Source organism: Sceloporus undulatus, chromosome 3 (genome assembly GCF_019175285.1).
Source record: "Sceloporus undulatus isolate JIND9_A2432 ecotype Alabama chromosome 3, SceUnd_v1.1, whole genome shotgun sequence".
Lineage (NCBI taxonomy): Eukaryota > Metazoa > Chordata > Lepidosauria > Squamata > Phrynosomatidae > Sceloporus > Sceloporus undulatus.
Window position 1 is genome coordinate 128,932,159 of NC_056524.1, and position 19,645 is coordinate 128,951,803.

A 19,645-nucleotide genomic window follows, 5' to 3' on the forward strand; every position below is an offset into this window, starting at 1 on the left:
ATAGCCTCTACATCTCTCTGCAGGTTTAGCTTCTTCAGTTCATCTGTGTTTTCTTTTCCCTTGAATTCCAGAGGTGGGCATGTCAATCTGTGGCAATAGCAACAAAAATAGTCCCATGGCATGTTAAACATTATTAAATTTTTAGATCAAGAACAATTTTGCAGTGTGTAACAATACACACAGCTACACTTCCACATTTGTAAAGCATTACACAAAAAGTATCTTGATACAGTTACTTCTGAAACAGTAACATCAATATAGCTTTTTTTGCAGGACGTAATGTATATGCACCTACTGTTAGTGTTATGGTAAAAAAGGTGGTTAAGCTTGTACTGCAGCAAATAGCTCATGAAAAGCAGAATTCCGCATACATCATAGGGGAAACTCTATCAAACAATAAACAAACCTACGTAAGGCAGACCTCCAAAATCTAAGAAGTAATTTAGATGGGGAGAAATTTGAAGACACCCCTAAACATATATATTTCAGATCTGTTTAAAAGAAGGACATGATATAAAGGACCATGAATCTTAAACCCAAAGCTTAGATCTTTTTCCCCAGCAAGAATGCTAGGTAAGGTAGAGGACAGCAAGAAAAGAGGAAGACCACATTATAGATGGATAGATTTAATCAAGGAAACCATGGCCCTGAATCTGCAAGACATGTCTTGGAGATGCCTCATTCAAAGGGTTGCCATAATTCAAGGCCAACTTGAAGGCAGTTAACAACAACAACAAGAACTCTGCTTACAAACTGCTTTGGAAATGGAAGTGTTTCAAAACATAGTTTGTGGTATAATAAAGGAGGGCATGTACCCGCCATGAAAATTACTTGACTGATCTAATCTTTTGGCATAATCTAAAGATTCTTTCTTTGATCCAAGGAAAATAATCCTTTGCCCAGGGCTGTATCAGTTTCCTTTTCATTTACTGGTCCTTAAAGACATTGTGCCACCAGTCCTGTCCAAAACGTTCTATATCTGATAAAGATTAGACAAAGGTACTTAGATGGAACTCATTATCCTGCTAGCTGTTCCTGTGCAGTGGCATAGAGTATGATGGTGCAATGTGATATTAGAATGAATGGACAGCTGGACAGTAGTAGCTCCTGTCCAAATCCTAGGCAGTGTTTTAGCTCCATACAGAATGAGAGAAGTGGTTTTTTTCTGCTGCCTGTGGAGTGGGGAGTCTTCTACAGGGAAAGAAAACAGGGATGCTCTGGTCATGAGGAACTTATTAATTCAATTCCAAACCTGCAATTTTGATATTAATTTATTTTGTTTGCTTATGAGATAGTATTCTCCAAGGTACCAAATATATTCTCTCTCTCTCTTTCTCTTTCTCTTTTTGAAGTCTTGGTTGTTAGAAAAGTCTGCCAAAATGTAGAAGACTATAAGACATTATTTTCTGAGGAAGACTTGACAAATGAAGTTTAATAGTTGACATGTACTGTTTAAAGTATCACTTGAGCTTGATGGAACTGGATAATACTAGACTATTGAAGAGCAGCAAAATTTATTTTTTATAGAAATGCCAACATAGCTACAGCAAGCTAACTATGGAAGGCCTTTCTAAAATTATTAAGTAAAAGTAATTTATTACTCAGATATTTACATTATACCGTTTTATAATTCTAGTAATTTATTATTATTATTATTATTAACTTTTATTTATCTAAATATCTAAAGCATGAAACAAGTTTGTTTACAGTCTAGTCATGAGCCTTTTCTTGTAGGTTGTTTATTCAGGAGCTTTCTTAAGTTAATGATTTAACTGAAAGTATTCTCATGATTTTAGTAGATATCTCAGTTAGGTATTGTTGTTTCCCATGGATTTTCTACATCTCAGATGCCCTCTTCTTGAATGTATTTTGATTAAAAAAAAACTGTAGATGGTTTCAGAATCAGTTTTAAAGCTCTCCATGTAGCAGATTCAATACATCTGCTTGTTGGTATATTGGTACTAGAGATGCCAATCTTCACTTCTCCAGTACTTTTATAGAAAAAGAAATAATTCCTCAAGTTTCCTCCTAATTTTTCAGATTTTGCAAAAACAAAATTTCAAGGACAAAAAAAATCCCCATTGTTTTACGTGCAAAAACTATTTTGTGCACTCCCCCCACCCCCAGGATGAGAACATTTGCAAGTGTTCTTTCTGACCCTGTCTAGTATTGCTGGTACTGGCATCCCCCTTCCCATGCCTAACAACCACTTCACATTGTAAAATGAATGATGATATTGTAAGCTTTTCTCTATCCCTGTTCAAATGTTTGAGTAAAATGTGTGAAACAAAGTGTGATGGAGCTTATGTACTGACATTTTGCAAACATTCCCATCCCCAGATGTCTACCTTTGACTTTCCCACCCAACATGAAAAGGTCTACAGGGAATTCCTGATTGCAGGGAGGATTTTAAGTGCATTCGGCCAAACATTCAAAGAACCGCATTTCAGACTTTCCCTCTCAAAGCGGAATGTGTTGTGGATGGGGACACTGAGGGAAGGGAATCTAAAAGTAGGTTTGACATTTTTCACCTTTATAGAAGGAAAAGATTTTCAGTTGTCTCGTTTTCATTCTTGTCAAAGCCAGTCTCTCCCAAATTTAAGAGAAAATATTCTCAAAGACTTTTCTTTCTTTCTTTGGTGCTGTGTGGTTTATTTTTTACCTTGATCTTTATGAGATGAGGAGCAGACAGGACATGCTATACTGTACTGAACAAAAAGGGAAAAGCTTCCTGAAAAGTTGCTATTCTGGCTAAAGATATTTAATAGCAAGGACTCTGTCCCACACATTTTTAAGCTCACATATTATTACTCCATGATCATTTTCATGGAATGTAATGGACTGTGTGAACTCACCTAAGACTGTAGTTTTTTGTCGGTTTTTTGGGCTCTGTGGCCATGTTCTGGAAGAGTTTATTCCTGACATTTTGCCAGCAACTGTGGTTGGTATATTCAGAGAATGCAGGCATGGAAGTGAGTGGGGTATATATACTGTGTGACTGTTGGTTGAGAGGAAGTGATTTATATGTTAATCTCTGTGTTGGTCTGTTGTTGGCCTCAGGGTGTCTATTTATTAGTGATATCTGCTGGGAAACCCTGCTCACCCTGGGTGGTTTTCATTTACACATGCCGAGTTCTGATTTTGGTGTTTTTCAGGACTGGTAGATGAACTATGGTGTGGTACACACTACCAGTATGTGACGTCCTGGTGACGAAAGTAGGGCTTGGGAGCATGCACCAACTGCATGCTTCCGAGCCCTATTATGTGCTGGCAGTGCCATTACAGTGCATGTGTATGATGTGTGGGCGTCACAGTGCCCACACATCATGCATAGAAAGAGACTTTGCAGCCCTTATGACGTCCCACAAAGGAGCCGCTCTAGGTGGCTCCTTTTTTGGTCTGCAGCATTGCCATGCAGTTTGGTTGCTACAGCAATGCTGGAGACCAAAAACAGGCGTCCACAGACCCCCAGAAAGGGGTGGTCTGTACTGAGCCAAGTGTGGTGCTTTTGCTTATTTTAAGGGTTTCTTCTTTCATGTTGAAGTTGTCTAGGTGTTTATGGATTTCAGTGGACTACCCATGCATTCTGGCCGGATAGTTGTTGTCATGGTCCAGAATTTCAGTGTTTTCAAATAGCTTTTTATGCCCAGAATGGTTTATAATGTGTTCTACTACTGCTGATTTTTCTGGTTGACCCAGTCTGTAGTGTCTCTTGTGTTCCTTGATTCGTGTTTGAACACTGCATTTGGTGGTTCCTATGTAGACTTGTCCTCAGCTCATGATATGTGGTAAATTCCTGCAGTTGTGAGAGCATCTGTCCTGTCCTTCGCTGAATGCAAAGAACTAACACAAACAAAGAGTTGCTATCACACTATCTCAGCATCCGACAAAAGATTAACACTCAAGACTGGGAGAAAGTTGACAGCCTCACCTACAGGAAATGGAAATACATATGGCAGACCACACCGAAAGAGAGAAACAAAATTAACAAATGCCACAAGCACCAGCTGTAACCCTTGCTGGAGACATCACGAGCCATCATCATTTTGACAAAGCAGCACCTTTTGAAAGAAGAAACATACACCATGGCCAAAGGAGGCAACTTTATGGTCACCACCACCAGAATCCCAGTAGAAGACATCATTGCCCAGGTTGAATCCACCCTCCACAGGAGGAAGCGAAAGGGATCAGAGGTGAAACATCAAGGATTCTGTACTGTGCAAAACCACCACCCAGCACCATTAGCAAAAAAGAAGGAAAACCCATCAAGGATATCAATTTGGACCCAGAAATCATCATTCTTCCAGCAGACAAAGGAATGCCACGGTATTCATGGAAGCAGAACAATACAAACATGAAATCAAGGAACTCTTGGATTCTGCAGTATAAAAAACAACAACAACCCTGAAACAAGACCCAACCAACAAAATCACCAAGAAAACAAACACCTTGATCAAAAACTCCTCAATTCCGCCAACCACACGCCAAAGTTTATGCATATCTGAGGCTCTCCCACCAAGACTGTATGGACCTTCCAAGCTCAACAAAGATTTTATTCCACTCCTACCCATAGTGAGCACCATTGTATCCCCCACATATGACTTGGTCAAGTTTCTGGCCACACAATTATAAACCCTTATAGGGCAAACCCCCCACTACATCATGGACTCAGCTCACTTCATAGAAAAAATCAACAAACTCAAACCTGAAGACATACTAATCAGCTTTGTTGTGGTCTCCCTGTTTACCAAAGTCCCCATAATGGACACCATGGCACTCATCCAACAAACTTTTCTGAAAGACATCACAGCCCTGATTGAACATTGCCTCACTACAAGCTACTTCCAGTGGGAAAATGGATTCTATGAAAATAGAGATAGGATAGCCATGGGAAGCCCTGTGAGCCCGTGATAGCAAACTTTTACATAGAACACTTTGAAAAACAAGCCCTGGAAACAGCTCCATAAAAGACTACAACATGGTTCCAATATGTGGATGACACTTTTACCATTTCAAGCCATGGAAAAGAAGATCTCACCGTGTTTCTGAAACATCTAAACAACATGCACCTGAACATCCAATTCACTTTAGAAAAAGAAAAGGAAAGGTACCTTGTCATTCTTGGATGTCCTGGTCATACACAAACCAAACCAAAGTTTGGGCTACACTGTATACAGAAAACCTACACGCATGGATACCTACATGAGAACTCCAACCATCACCTAGGACAAAAAAGAAGTACAACAAAAAGACGGGTGGACTGAACAAAAAGAATCTGTGAACCCCACTTCCTGGAAGATTAATTGATGCACTTAGACTGGGATCCACAGACTAATGATTACTTCCCCACCACCACTCCCTTCTCCTTTTGTGTCGTGTCTTTCTAGATTGTAAGCCTGAGGGCAGGGAACCGTCCAATTAAAAAGATTGCATGTACAGCGCTGTGTAAATTTACAGCGCTTTATAAATAAAGGTTGATAATAATAATAATAATAATAATAATAATAATAATAATTCAGCTGAGACATTAGAAGGGCTGCCAGACCCCAAAAAAGCCATAGGAGGGAAGACAAACAACCACCGAAAGGGAGGGTGCTTTTACCATCCATCAAAGGAGTCACAGACAGAATAGGGAAACTGGTGAGGAAACACAACCTCCAAATGATATACAACTGACCAAGAAAATCCAGCAAATGCAGCGCTCAGCAAAGGTCACGGCTGCAGGAGTTTACTGCATACCATGTAGCTGTGGACAAGTCTACATAGGGACCACCTAATGCAGTGTTCAAACACAAATCAAGGAATGTGAGAGACACTGAAGACTCAGTCAGCAAGAAAAATCAACAGTAGCAGATCACATTATAAACCATCCTGGGCATCAAATGTTATTTGAAAACACTGAAATGCTGGACCATACCAGTAACTATCAGGCCAGAATGCAGAGGGAAGCCATTGGAATCCACAAACACCTAGACAACTTCAACAGGAAAGAAGAAACCCTTAAAGCAAACAGTTTGGCTATCAGTCCTGAAAAACACCAAAATCAAGACCCAGCAAGTGGAAAGGAAAACCACCCAGGGTCAGGTGGTTTCCCAGCTGACAATGGATCACTAATTAAATAGACACCCTGAGGCCTTGCTATTCAACAACAGATCAACCCACAGATTAACATGTAAATCACTTCCTCTCAACCAAGAGTCACACAGTATATATACCCCACACACTTCCATGCCAGCATTCTCTGAAGATGCCATCACTGACGCCGGAGAAACATCAGGAATAAACTCTTCCAGAACACAACCACATAGCCCCCAAAACCCACAATAACTATGGATGCCAGCCGTGAAAGCTTCTGACTTCACACTCACCTCAGACTACTTCAAATTGCTGTTGTGTTATGTTTGAGTCTCCGCTATGGGCAGGTGAGGAAATGTGGGTGAGCATTTTTTGAACAAAGGACTGTTTTGCACTACAGAATTATAGTGCTCTGGTTGCACTTCAACTACCATGGCAACATCCTATAGAACTGCAGGATTTGCAGTTTAAAGAGGGGTATTTAGCATTGTTTAGCCAGAAATCTCTTCTACTTCACCAAACTATAAGTCTCAGGATTCCATAGGAGGCAGTCATGGCAGTTAGTGGGATCATAGTGTTATAATTGTGTAGTGTAAGGGGACTAATGGTTGGAAGTGTCTACACCTATCAAAATGTGTGTGTGAGTAAGTTCAGCCGAGTAAAGTGGGCTTTACCTCTGAGTTAGCATGCATATGATTGCAATGCAATATATCCCTTTACCCCTAGATTGAATTCACTGTAATTTTTAAACCTTGCTCGGCTTTTATGTCAGTGGAATCTGAAGGATATAATTTTATGGAGATATTCCATACAAGTTTGCCATAGGATTGCCATGAGAAAAAACAAAACCTTGAAGGTAAACAACAACAACAGCAGCAACAACAACAACAGTATAAAATATTAAAGAGGGTTCTGGACTAGATTTTTTTCTGCTGTGCACTTTCCTGCGTGAAGGAAATATTTTCTATATGAAGGACCATTTGATTATTTAATCTGCATTCCTGTCTGCAGTTTGACGTGGCTTTGCCTCATCAGGTTTACTGTCTCACTAAACACTAGTTCCTAGAGAAGATGTAAACTAGAAAGAAGTCCATGTACTGTGTTCCTAAATATGATGCTTCTTTATCAAATATAGCAAGACAATGGAACTTAAAATAACAATAGTTGTTCTACCTGAGGTAGTAGTTTGGTATTATGTTCTATTGCAATCCAGTGTGTGGTTGATGAGAAACTTATACTCACTCACTCAGAGAAAGAGAGAGAGAATATATACACATGAACACATGCACATAGACACATAGGATGTGGCCACATGTAGCGTTTCTAATGTACATTAAAAGGATGGGTGGGACCCCTCCACTCTGATCTCATTTAATTTGGTTCTGGATGAGAAGAGTGAAGTGTGCCCAGTAAAACTTTGAGTTTAGTCCAGGATCAAATGCATTTTTTTCCTGTTAGAAAGTTGGTTACTTCAAAGGATTTCAGTGTAATATGCTTTTATGCACCATTTAACACTGTCCTCATATGACAGCCTCAGGTTGCAACTCCACGATAAACATTATACCTGGAAAGTAACTGTAGAACTGAAAGATGAGGCAACAAGATTCCTTTATGTACAATAATATGTAGGTTTTAAGCCATATTGTATAGATGTTGGTGTGTGTGGACATGTGTGTGTACCAGTGCAGGAGGAAAACTGGAAGATATAATCATCTTGCATCTCACTCCATTGGGGAGCCTTGGGGTGAAATCTAGTGACTGATCTGTAGAATCAAGATGCCTGAAGTTTGCTAGAGGGCTCCAGACAGTACTTATCTGGACTAGTGAAACTACAAAAAGGCCACTTAGCAGGAAAAGGCTATTAAACATCAAATTTTACCCAGACTTCCTCTGTTGCAAATTATATTTGGTTTATGAATCTGGTGTTTTTTTGAAAAAACAACATGTAAGTAGCAAAACACTGTGGACAAAAATATCAAAAGAACTAAAGCTATATTCATACTGCATAAATAATCCAGTTTGACACCACTTTAACTCTCATGGCTCAATGTTATGGAATTCTGGGAATTGTAGTTTCTTGAGACATTTAGCCTTCTCTGTCAGAGAGCTCCAGTGCCAAAACAAACTGCAGTTCTCAGAATTCCATGCCATTGAGCTATAGCAGTTAAAGTGATGTCAAACTGGATTATCTCTGCAGTGTGAATGCAGCCTAGTAGAGCTCTATCACTCCTATACTTTTCCTCTGTAATAGAGGTCTCTAGCTCCATCTGTAATATTATAGCTGTCAAATAGTTATGTGTGAATAAGTAGCTGAATATCTTTTAATTCACTTTTCTTTTCCTTTTTCTTTTTCAATCAAGTCCTTTTAAAGGAAAAGTCAATATTTTACTAAATCCACCTCCCCACAAAGACAAGGTGGAAAGAATGACTTTCTCATATTGATATTCCAGCACCATTAGTTTATTAGTATGCCCTTTTTAGAGGAAGAGCGTATTTCCAATTTATTATTACTAGCATTTCCATTTATTATTGCAACTAGTTTTGATAAAGACAGAAAATTGCAAGAGATTGTATATTATTGATTGAAGAAATTATGAGGCGAGACTATGAAGCAGAGACTTGAGGAATTAAATTAATTACACACTTACCTCTGCCTAGTTCAGTTGCATTTCTATTAAGGTTAAAGGGTAGTTCACAAATGAACTGATAAACTGAGTTTACAAAGCGCTCTCTCATAGACTTCCTCCTGGTTCATCTTGTTATATGACAATAATAAAACTCATTATCTCCTTTGTTTCAGTCATAATTGTGTTGGGTTGCCCTATGCATATCTTCTGCTGCCTACATATTATAATTTGTTCTGTAAAGGCATACATAAATATGATAAACAAATTAAACTCTTAAAATAAATTAATTTGCTATGCAACTCTGTTCAAATCATATATGCTCACTGGATTTCATTTTAATGAAGCCCTTCAGAAGATAGCAGGCCAAACGGTAAAATTATGTATTAAATGAAATGTTTACATACCCTCTATTTGTGTATATTTCTATGGAAACTATGTATGCAGTTACTTAAATCAATAAAAGTAAAAATCCTGGGCTCTGTAAATATCTGCTCTCTAATCCCATAGGCAGCAATTGAGATCTTGCGAATAAACACTTTTTGAATTACTAAATTACTTCATAAATAAGAATGTGGGTAACATTATCAATTGACCTCCAATATGTTTTAAGGTTTTTTTTAAAAAAAGATGAAAATATATACTTTGGCCTAAATCCCACTAAATCAGTTGCTAAATTAAATGCCAGGCCTTTTTGTAAATCACATTGATTCGACGCTACTTTGAACCAGCAATTTGATTTTTTACGCTGTTATTTCAGAAATTCCTGCCTTTTGAATGGTTGATAATTTCGGAATAAAGTCCGTGGACAATATCTCTTTGGATTTCATGCATAAGAACACTTCATGAGCAAACAGCTCCCCTCACCCACTATGGGACCAATGGTTTAAAATTAAAATGGAAATCAACCAAGTAATCCTAAGCATGCTTTATTTTTTCCTAGTGAAACTATATACCTGAATAACTTTATTTGCCCTACTTTCTACTTGAATAAGCTTTAGCTCTGAACATTTTATGCAGCTCTCAAACAAGGTAATCTAGGATCGTCCAACTGTGTGCATGTTGTGTCTCTAGTACCTGTCTAGTTGTTTGAGGACTGAGGCCCAGAAGACCCGTTATTAAAAATTCAGATGTATAAAAAGAACAAAGTAACATTGCTTTACACTGGGTTTAGTTGTTATTGTTGATTTGTTTTGTTTTGGTGCAGGAACGAGTTCCAGATAGCCCTTCCCCTGCTCCATCCCTTGAAGAAGGCCGAAGGCCTGGTAGTCACCCATCATCTCATCGTAGCAGCAGTGTATCCAGCTCCCCTGCCCGAACTGAAAGCTCTTCAGACAGAATACGTAGGTCACTTTGTATCCGTGTAAACTAAATACAATCCATTAGGCATATGTGGCATATGCTGCCAGATGTTTGAAAATGCTTTCCTGATTTTTCTCCTATCTGAACAAAAGAGAGGGGGGAAAGCAGGCAGTTATTGTTGTTTATTAAAGTGTTTGATAGGCTTCTGTACATGTTTGGTGAGCTGATTGATTTATAAGTAGTATAAATCTGGATTAGAACATTTTGGAAGAAAATCAGATTTCAGTGTAAAATCCCAAGGGTTACATTCATATTTTCATATGGCTTTTGACAAATTTCTCCTCACTTTATTTCAAGATGATCTACTTTTACTTAATTGTATAATGCCAGGTTGTACATCTCCATTCAGCTTGACTTCAGAAATGCTGGATGTTGTTTCTTTTTTTTTTAGGAATAAGAACGTTGCCATTTCCTGTTGACATATTTTCCTTAGTATATGTAAACATAAAAGTCATTTGCAGAGTGATTGCTAATGTGTACTCATTATTAGTGATGGTTTCATTCATTTCAAATCTTGTAAGATTACGTCTTTCAAGTAGAGAAGCATTTTGTCAAGGTTTATGGCAGTACAAGGTACTGGTTATTCATTATTTTCTGTCAAGGCAGGAGTTTTACTCATCTAGATTACTAAGAACCCAGGATTGTCAAAAGGCACCAAAAACCCACTGACAGCCTTGTGGATAACCATCTACATCTATGTAATATCTTTAGTTGGCTCAGAATAGAGCTTTGTAATCTTGCTTGTATATTTACAAGGGGGTATTTCTTCCATCCTTACCTAATATAGAGTGAGGATAACTCTCTATATCTATACACTTGCTCTGGAGTCAGTACAGTTTGTATTTTTCATCTGATTTGGATAGGTTTGATATAAATCATGATTTAATAGGGAAAAAATGCACCAGTGGCCAAGACAGAAATGTGGAAGTTTGTGGGGGAAAATAAATTAATCAATGAGACAGCTTAAATAAGCAAGTCCTTATTTGGAGAGGGGAGGGAGTTTTATTTTGGTTTGGTTTAAACAGAACATGTATGCCTTGACATCTTGGAGTACCATTTGGCAGGCATGTGACTGTAGGGGTGCAGGGGGTGTGGACCACACCAGATGACATCCCAAGAAGGATGACATCCATGTTCTCCAAACATCTACATTTTGGCAGAAATTGGCTGTGGTGTTCACCTACATTCCTTTTAAATGATGAAGAGATGGTATAAATGTGGCAAGGCTTAGTGGGAAGAGAAAGGAGAGGCCTCCATTTTTAAAAAAGTGTTTTAAATTTATTTTTGATTTACTTTTTTAAAAAAAACCCTTTTAAAAAAATCACATCTTACCAAATTTTTGCTTTAATCACAGTGTAATTAATTTACTAATTGTTTATGTCACAACTATTTCCATTACAGTCAGTGATAAACATGAATTACGATTTATGAGGAACATTAGTATAAAAATATTACTAAGGATTCTGGTACAGGAGGAAGTCAATGGGGGGGGGGGTGACACCACGAGGTACTGTACTAGAGTGACATCAACCCTAGTGACACCATTGCCACTTGATTTGTGTGTATATATTTCTTCTTTTCAATGCCAGGGCTTCTGGCCAGAAATACTGAAAGAAAAAATTGATCTGATTTACATAAATTCCCAGTTGCATGAAGCATATATGGTGGGTTGAACCCAGTTGGCGTATGTCTTCAGAGCTGCTTATGATTTAATGCTGGAATAAGGCCTATGCATATAGACCTTAACTGTACCTTATCCTAATAAAATTTGACAGCAAATGTCTGAGGACTCAAGCCTACAGGGACTGGACCGTGCATCTTAGTCCATCACTGTATCACTGTATCACTGTATGATTATCCAGAGGACCCAGCGGTGGTAATGAGACAGATATGCTCTTTGACATGTTGCTACATGGGGACAAAATGAGGTCATTATCTCCCATAAAATTTGTGCCCTCCCCCCACAAAAAACATTTTACTTCAGACCTGAAATGTTTAGCATTGCAGAGAAAGAGACACTGAATATTTTTCATGGCTGGCTGGAAAGGCGGCAGGCCAATATGTGTTGTTGTGATGTGCCTTTAAATAATTTTTAAATTATAACAGCCCTAAGGTGAACATATGGGGTTTTCTTGGCAAGATTTGTTCAGAGGAGGTCTGCCTTAGTAGTCTTCTGAGGCTGAGAGATTGTGATTTTCCCAAGGTCACCCAGTGGATTTCCATGGCCAAGTGGTCTCCATAGTCCTAGTCCAACACTCAAACCACTACATCATGTTGGCTCAGGTCTACATATATATAGGCCCAATGAAATCCAGAGTAGCCTTGCAAGACTTGGCACCATGTCAGACTTTGCATGACCTTTGAGCTCAGATCTCTTGCTGAAGCCTTGCAATGCCCTTGCTTACACTGCCATCGTCCCAGCCGAGAGCCAAAAGTGCTTGTCACAACATGTCCTCTTTGCAACACTTTTTCTATGTTAGTATTCCTTTGGTATTAGTATTCCATTGCCTGCCCCATTTTTTTCTTAATTAACTTGTATTTCTAAATACACAGCTTAAGGTTTAAGGTACTGCAATGCTAGAAATGTGGGGATTGAGGAAAGTTTCATTGGGGGACAATGTCCTTATTTGTCCTCACAACTATGATTGCACCCCTGGTAGATTAGACAGGGAGAACTCTGCTTGCCTATAACTAGGCTTTTGTGAAATTAATTAACAGTATTTTGTTTTTGTTTTTTGTCTCTATGGTGCTAGCAGCTGTCCATCAAAATGGTCTATCCATGAACCAGATGTTGATGGGTTTATCACCAAATGTCCTACCTGGTCCAAAAGAAGGAGATCTGGCTGGCCATGACAGTGGGCATGAGTCAAAAAGAATGCACATGGAGAAAGGTAGCAGTTGCTTGAAACTGTTGTTTTATTCCTTGAAAAAGATGAACATCAGAGCACAGATATTAGTAGTCAAGTGAGTTGGGATGCACTAAAGCATTAATGGAAGCATTCATGGGAGGGGGGAATATTGATTCCTGTCTATTCTGCAAGATAACACAATTTCTTTTGTGAGTGGGTGTACATGTTCATGTAGTACATTCATTATTTTAATAGGAGAAAAAAATAAATGGTAGATATTATTTAATAATGTTGCTAGACAAAAGGGAAAAAAATTAGAGATCAATACTTGAGGAATATTTTCTTGAAAACTTTATTTTATGTAATTGGTGTATGTCTGTAGTTGATCAAAGAAACAGTCACTTAAAGTCAACCACAGTGAAATAACTGTTGATGGCCATGTGTCGGGAAGGAAGAGAGAGGCTAAATTACTTAAACTCTTACAACTATTAATAGTCTAAAATTAGAGTGGCGGATATCACGTAATTTATTTTAAATTTAATAAGCCATCCATCTGAAAATATATGAGTTAGATTAATGTGCATTGGTATTTCTATTGATTATTATACTACCTTCTCATTTGGTTTGTACAGATTTGTTAAGCTCCTTATTTCTGTAAAGGAAACATTAACAGTTACCCTTATTTTTTAAATTACAGAAACACATTTAACAGAGACAATAATTTTGTATACATGATGTATAGATTTTAAGTGAACAACTGTAGTGCATAGAATTACTTGTTATAAGGAAGGAATTTTAAAGTATCTTTGTAAATAATTTTAGTTAAAATTTTAATTTTGTATGATGTTTTTTGAGATGCCTAATAAAGGTTTATGGTATGGTATGGGATTTTAAGCAACCTTTGTAGAACTGAGAGATAATGAGGTTGAATCAAAGGCAACAGCTTGGTAGCAATGCAGGACAAACTCATAATAGAAAGTGGTGCAGTACATCTGTATATAATTGCTACAGTAGTAAAGATTTAAAAAGTGGACATTTTTTTGGCATAGTTTAATAGATACAAAAGGTTCCCAGCTCTGTCCTGTGCAACTACTGTGAGATATGGAAAGTGAATTAAAATCTGGACACCTCCATTCTGGACAGGTGGCATCTTTAATAAGATTACAGTAAAAATTAATGGGAACAACATTTCTTTTATACAAATCATTAATTTCGGTTCATTGCACACACAACCTGTTATGGCTCCTTGTGTACCCCCCACTTAGACCCTGCAAATGTTATCCATGCTGAGAGTCTGATATGAACAGACATACTGTAGATTATTAATTATTATTTTTTTGGAAACATTTCTCTTTAAGCCCTTTGGGGCTTTAGTATAATTGTACACCGTTCTGTTAAAATCTTATTGTGAAATATGTAAACATTTTACATGTCTTCCTTTTTTAAAAAAATGGAAATCATTGAGGATCCCTAAAAGTATCCCAAATGTATATTGCTTTGCAGTAATGAGCCTCACTCCTGGTGAGATCTATTCCTATAGAGAGTGCTGAGAGTTCTTTTTCTTAAACAGTCATTGTTTAGGTCACAGCCTTCTTTTGTCTCTTCCTCACCACCATCACTACCCTGCACCCCCATCTCTGCCTTCTGAATTGGTTGTAAATATTCATGGGTTATCTAGATTTATAGGGTATACTAAATTAAAAATTGTTTTCTGTCATGACTGCATTTATCATATCTCCTGAACCAGCCCTGTAACTTTTAGGCCAAACTTACCTGTATTAAAAACAAGCAATTCCACTTACAGATATTTGCAGAGATAGTAATTATCTGTTTGCATCATTATGGACCCACAGTTCAGATATGCAATTTCATTTCTGACCACCCTTAATCATTCAAAATCATTAATCATTGTTACAGGTAGAGAAGTGAATGCAAACCAAATAGATTCAGGCATTTATATTCTTAGGATGCAAAATGCCTTGTCTGTATCACTTGTCTGTGTAAAAAGAAAAAGAAAAAAAAAGAAAGAAATAATTTTTTAGCATTAGTCATTAAGTATTTGCATATAACTCTGTTTTTTTCCAAGACACACTGGTGCTAATCCATCATTTGTAGCTAAAATGACTTTTAAATAATTACAACTTTGAGGTGTTAGAAAAGCTCCTGTTCATACTCCTCCTACCTTTTTTAATTCAAGTACTTTAAGTTGCAGGAAAATGTTAATTTACAGTCTGCAATATATTTTAAAAGTTGAAAGGATTTCAAGACAATAGGCATATTAATAAATCAAGGGATAAAAAATGGGGGGGAGGACTTTCTGTGGTAAAACTTTTGCTACATAGTGATTTTACCAGTTTAAAGAAATGGTTTTGTCTAGACATATGGAATCAGAAATGGATATAGATATAGTTCTATCAGCTTTGATTAAATCTTTAATATGTTCCACTTTCTTTGCATTTCTGAGCTTTATACATAGAAAGCATGTTAGAAGACAGTGTATCGTATCTCACTACTGTTAGAAATGGTATGGTAGCCAACCTGACAAAGAGATGTTGAGATACTATTATAGGTTAGCAAAATGTAAGTCATACTATTATATGTTTATAAGCTCAAGGAGACGTAGTAAAAGCTCACATTTCTTTCCTAAAAAACTTAAATGCCTGGATTTCTGTCTGTCCCTAAACAAATGATGTCTGCCATATAATTAACGCCAGCTGCATGGAAGAAGGTGAATTCATGTTTTGTGCACATTAGAATAGTGTGTGCACAACAACCATGCAAACTACCTACATTTCTTTCTTTGATCTTTGAGTCTCTCAACAAATCTTACATGGGGAACTTGCTGTAGGGCTTACTTGATCGACTAGTTTAGGTGGGCTTCTCATGACATGCTGAATATTCTTCTGGTATATTTAATTACAAATAAAGTTTCCATGAATCTGATCCAAAATCAAGTGGAAATTATCAGAACCTATCTGTGGCTCTCAAATCATTTTTACGATGCATGTTCTGTGTCCTTTAAATATTTTCATAAAGACACCCTATTCTCCGTTATCAGTGCTCCAAAAAGCAATGTTAATGAGAAAGTCACTTTGAAACTTAAGATGGAATGCAGCACAGTCAGTGGAGAAAGTTTTCATATTAGGCATCAGTTACCACCAGAAGATTTTTTTTACAAAAACTTTTATTTCATATACTATTTAAAAATACTGAAGGATTGAGGTCATGCAGTATCAAGTCTTGGAAATCTTTGACAAAAAATGCTTATACAATTGGCCCCCCATATTCACTGGGGTTAGGGGTGCAAGGCCCCATAAAAATGGAAAAAAACCCTGTGAATATCTCTAGCCACATCCCCAAACTTTATCTCAGTCCGTATTGCTGTCATAAGAAACCCGAGTGAAGCACCACTTATATTTTACCGACATGTCACATGCTGGGTCTTAATTGTGATTGGAGAGGAGGAAAGCAGCCATTTTGGGGTTACCAGTGCCAGGCAAGGCTCTATGGATGGAAAGGGAAGCAACTACCTTTGGTATTATTTTATGCTTTTATGAATGACTTTTTTTTAAAGTTTATTTTACATTTTCTAGTTTACACATGTTGTCTGAAATTTTCTGCAGTAGGCCACAAAATGTTTTTAAAATCTCACTTAATTATTGATGGCAAACTCATGAATAATCAAATTCATCAAAGTTAAATGTGTGAAAGTTGAGGTTTGAGTTTGTTCTAGAGTGTATCATTGTGTACTTTGTCTCACCCAGATACTTTCACAGGGATACCTTACTTGACGGGATATTATATTTTAAAAAATAACAACAACAAAGTTGTCTTCATCTGTTTATATTTTCTAGATTTCCATGAATGGCAATAAATAAATAAATAATACTGAATATCATTCCTCGGTTTAACCCAAATCTGTTTCTTTAGTTCTAATCAGAAGGACATTCTTAAATTCAAAGAGTGAAATTATTTCATTTTCCAGTAAAATATAGTCCCCAGTTTCATAATAATTGATGTTTAAAACCACCAAAATTTTCCAGAGATGTTTTGTTCCCTCAAGAGATTTTTTGAAAACCTATGCTAAATTACTATATAGCATTAGCAGTGACTGGGATTCAGATGCACCATCCATTTTAAAATTCAAGGAAATGTCCTTTATTTACACAAATAAACCTTATGTATGTTTAGTGAACCATTATGATTTTCTGTACTCCTAAATCAGAGTATTTCCTGGAGCAAAAAGGGAGAAGAAAAAAGTGTTTTAATGATTTAAACTATCCCCCCATTATTCTTTTTTTTAAATTTACTATATAATCACTAAACCAATTTTGCCACTCTATTCTAACATTCGAGGCACACGGCAGCCAATGGAATACCTGTAAGATACTCATAAAAGTGCTGTGAGTGCAATAGCATCCTCCTGCTGATGATCCCCAGCAGCTGGTATGGAGAGACCCATTGCCTCTGATACTGGAAGGAATATATTCTCACCATAATTACTATTCATTCACAGCCTTATCCAGTGCAAATTTGTCTGATCTCCTGAAATAAACCTTGGTCTCAAAGGGGCACAATGAAAACTTTGTGCCCTCCTTCTTACTGCTCTCTCTGAAAAGTACTTTTAAAAATTGTTGCTGGTGCCCCACCTGGTAAACTGACTCTGTCACAAACCCTTGGGATCTTTATCCACCTGCCCCTCAATCTCTCTGTCACAGTCTTTCTTGCACATACACATTTAAGTCTATCCAGTGCAGGCTGACTGGGAGTTACTGTTTGGATGTAGCACTAAACCCTGAATGGCGGTTGCCTAGTTAGTGAAGGTGTTTCAGCTGACAAGTAAAGCCAAATGGGAGCAATTGAGCAACATGCCTGAGTACTCTGGCTCATTTATATTAAGACAGAATACTGAGCAATTCCAAGTGTCTGTGACACGTGAAGCATCTCAGGGTTTAAAGTTAACTCTTATATATAACTTGCTGACTTTCATGGGTTATTCATAAATTATTGCTTTTTTGTTGAATATGTGATGACTGGTCAGCAGAAAGGGCTATGCTAGTGTTTCCATGATCAAGCACATTGAAAAGATTTTGCTTCCATCATTTCAGCTTCTTCTCTTCATTCCTCTTCTTAATATAATGGATTAATAGGTTTCCTAATCGGACAGTTGATTCATACTTCCAATGAATTTAGTGATATTTATTAGAGTTATGACCTAAGGAATTATTTTTTAAATGTTTTTATTACCTGCTCTTGAGAAGCATGTTGTTAATTGCTGCGTATGGCTTTCATCACATCATGGCAGATACTGGTCTTTGTCATAAAAGGTGTAGTCACTTTCAGCTGATTTAGATATCGTAGTCTGAAGGTGAACAGTAACCACCATATGGTTATGGTTGATGATAGGTTTATATGTTATCTCCTCCTCCACAGGAAATAATGGTAGGAGTTTTCTGGGGATTTTCCTTGCAATCTTTTTATTATAGTTACTATTCAGTTATATTGCAATTTTTCCTCCTAATATTGCTACCGTCTGTCTCCTTGTGCCGTTTGCCCAAGTGGACAGTGTACACTGGCACTTATCTATCCTCTTTGAATAGGATGGGCATTTTGTAAAACATTTTTGTTCCTTGAATGTGGTGCTTGGGGAAAAGTTGGAGCAGTACACAAATGTGCTGTGGGGGTTCACAATATATTATAATAGGTTGTTTGTGCCTTGAACAGAGTGGAGCGAAATTATGGAATGTAAATTGTGATTTCCTTACCATTTCTCTGCCTTCAGTAAGGCTAGTTTTGGTGAAAACCTATCCTGGAATGTGCTTCTCATGAGAAAACCTGCAACAGCAGATGATAGTGCTGTAGGGGGCTCACAATACCTGAGAGTATGCAGGATCTGTCTTTTGTTTTGGGGTGTGTGTGTGGGAGACAGGCTTAAATAGCAATAGCTGCTTCAGGGCTGTATGCATGGGCCAAAAGACCTGTATTCTCCCCAGCCTGATGTCATCGTGTCCATGCAGTGCAATACCCCAGGGCATGATTGGGCAGACCAGATATGGATCTGGTGGATCTGCCCTGAACCTGTCCGAAAAGGCCCTTCACTAGAGCTAAAAACCCAGCTATTTGCAGCTATTTGTCATTGATGTGTGCAAGTGCACCAATGGTGCAGTCATGGCACCCTGCTTTTAGCAGGCTCTTTTTTTGGTGCGGAGGGATGCCGCACGGTTTGGCTGCTGCAGCATCCCTCAGGAACAAAAATGGGTGGCTCCAGCCTGCCCTTTTGGGGTGGTCTGTTGAGCCCCTGTGTTAAAGCAAATATATATGGTTTAAAATATGTCCCCCTCCAAAAGCATGGGAATTCAGATCACCAGCAACCTCACTCTTAAATGAAACCAATACTGTCATAATATGAACATCTGCAAAGAGAAGATTTGCAGCATATTTCTTTGCCTGGTAAGACCATCTTTACTAGTCCAGTCCAATGTTCTCTAACAATTACTTTGTGGAATGCATTCTTACTCAGATGCTGGATAGGCTGGGGTTTGTTTCAAGTCCTCAATAAACTGCTCATTAATACAGTTACTGATATGTTCAGAATCAAGGTGCATACTCATCTGATGAGCCTGATTCCGAAGCGCCGATGAGAGAAGCAATCAACTGGATGAATGGTTTTGTGACAACACTGTGCAGCTTCTGAGTAAGAACCCATGATTGCCACATGTGACAAAACTGAATATA

At 37.7% G+C, this 19,645-nt stretch overlaps 1 protein-coding gene across 1 annotated transcript in view; it reads left to right on the forward strand.

Annotated features, from left to right (window-relative positions):
* The window catches only part of DACH1 (dachshund family transcription factor 1), a 425,175-nt gene that overhangs the window by 288,468 nt on the left and 117,062 nt on the right, over positions 1–19,645 (forward strand). Inside the window, 2 exon segments of the mRNA XM_042460363.1 lie at positions 9,907–10,042; positions 12,818–12,952. Coding sequence (XP_042316297.1) covers positions 9,907–10,042; positions 12,818–12,952 — 271 coding nt within the window.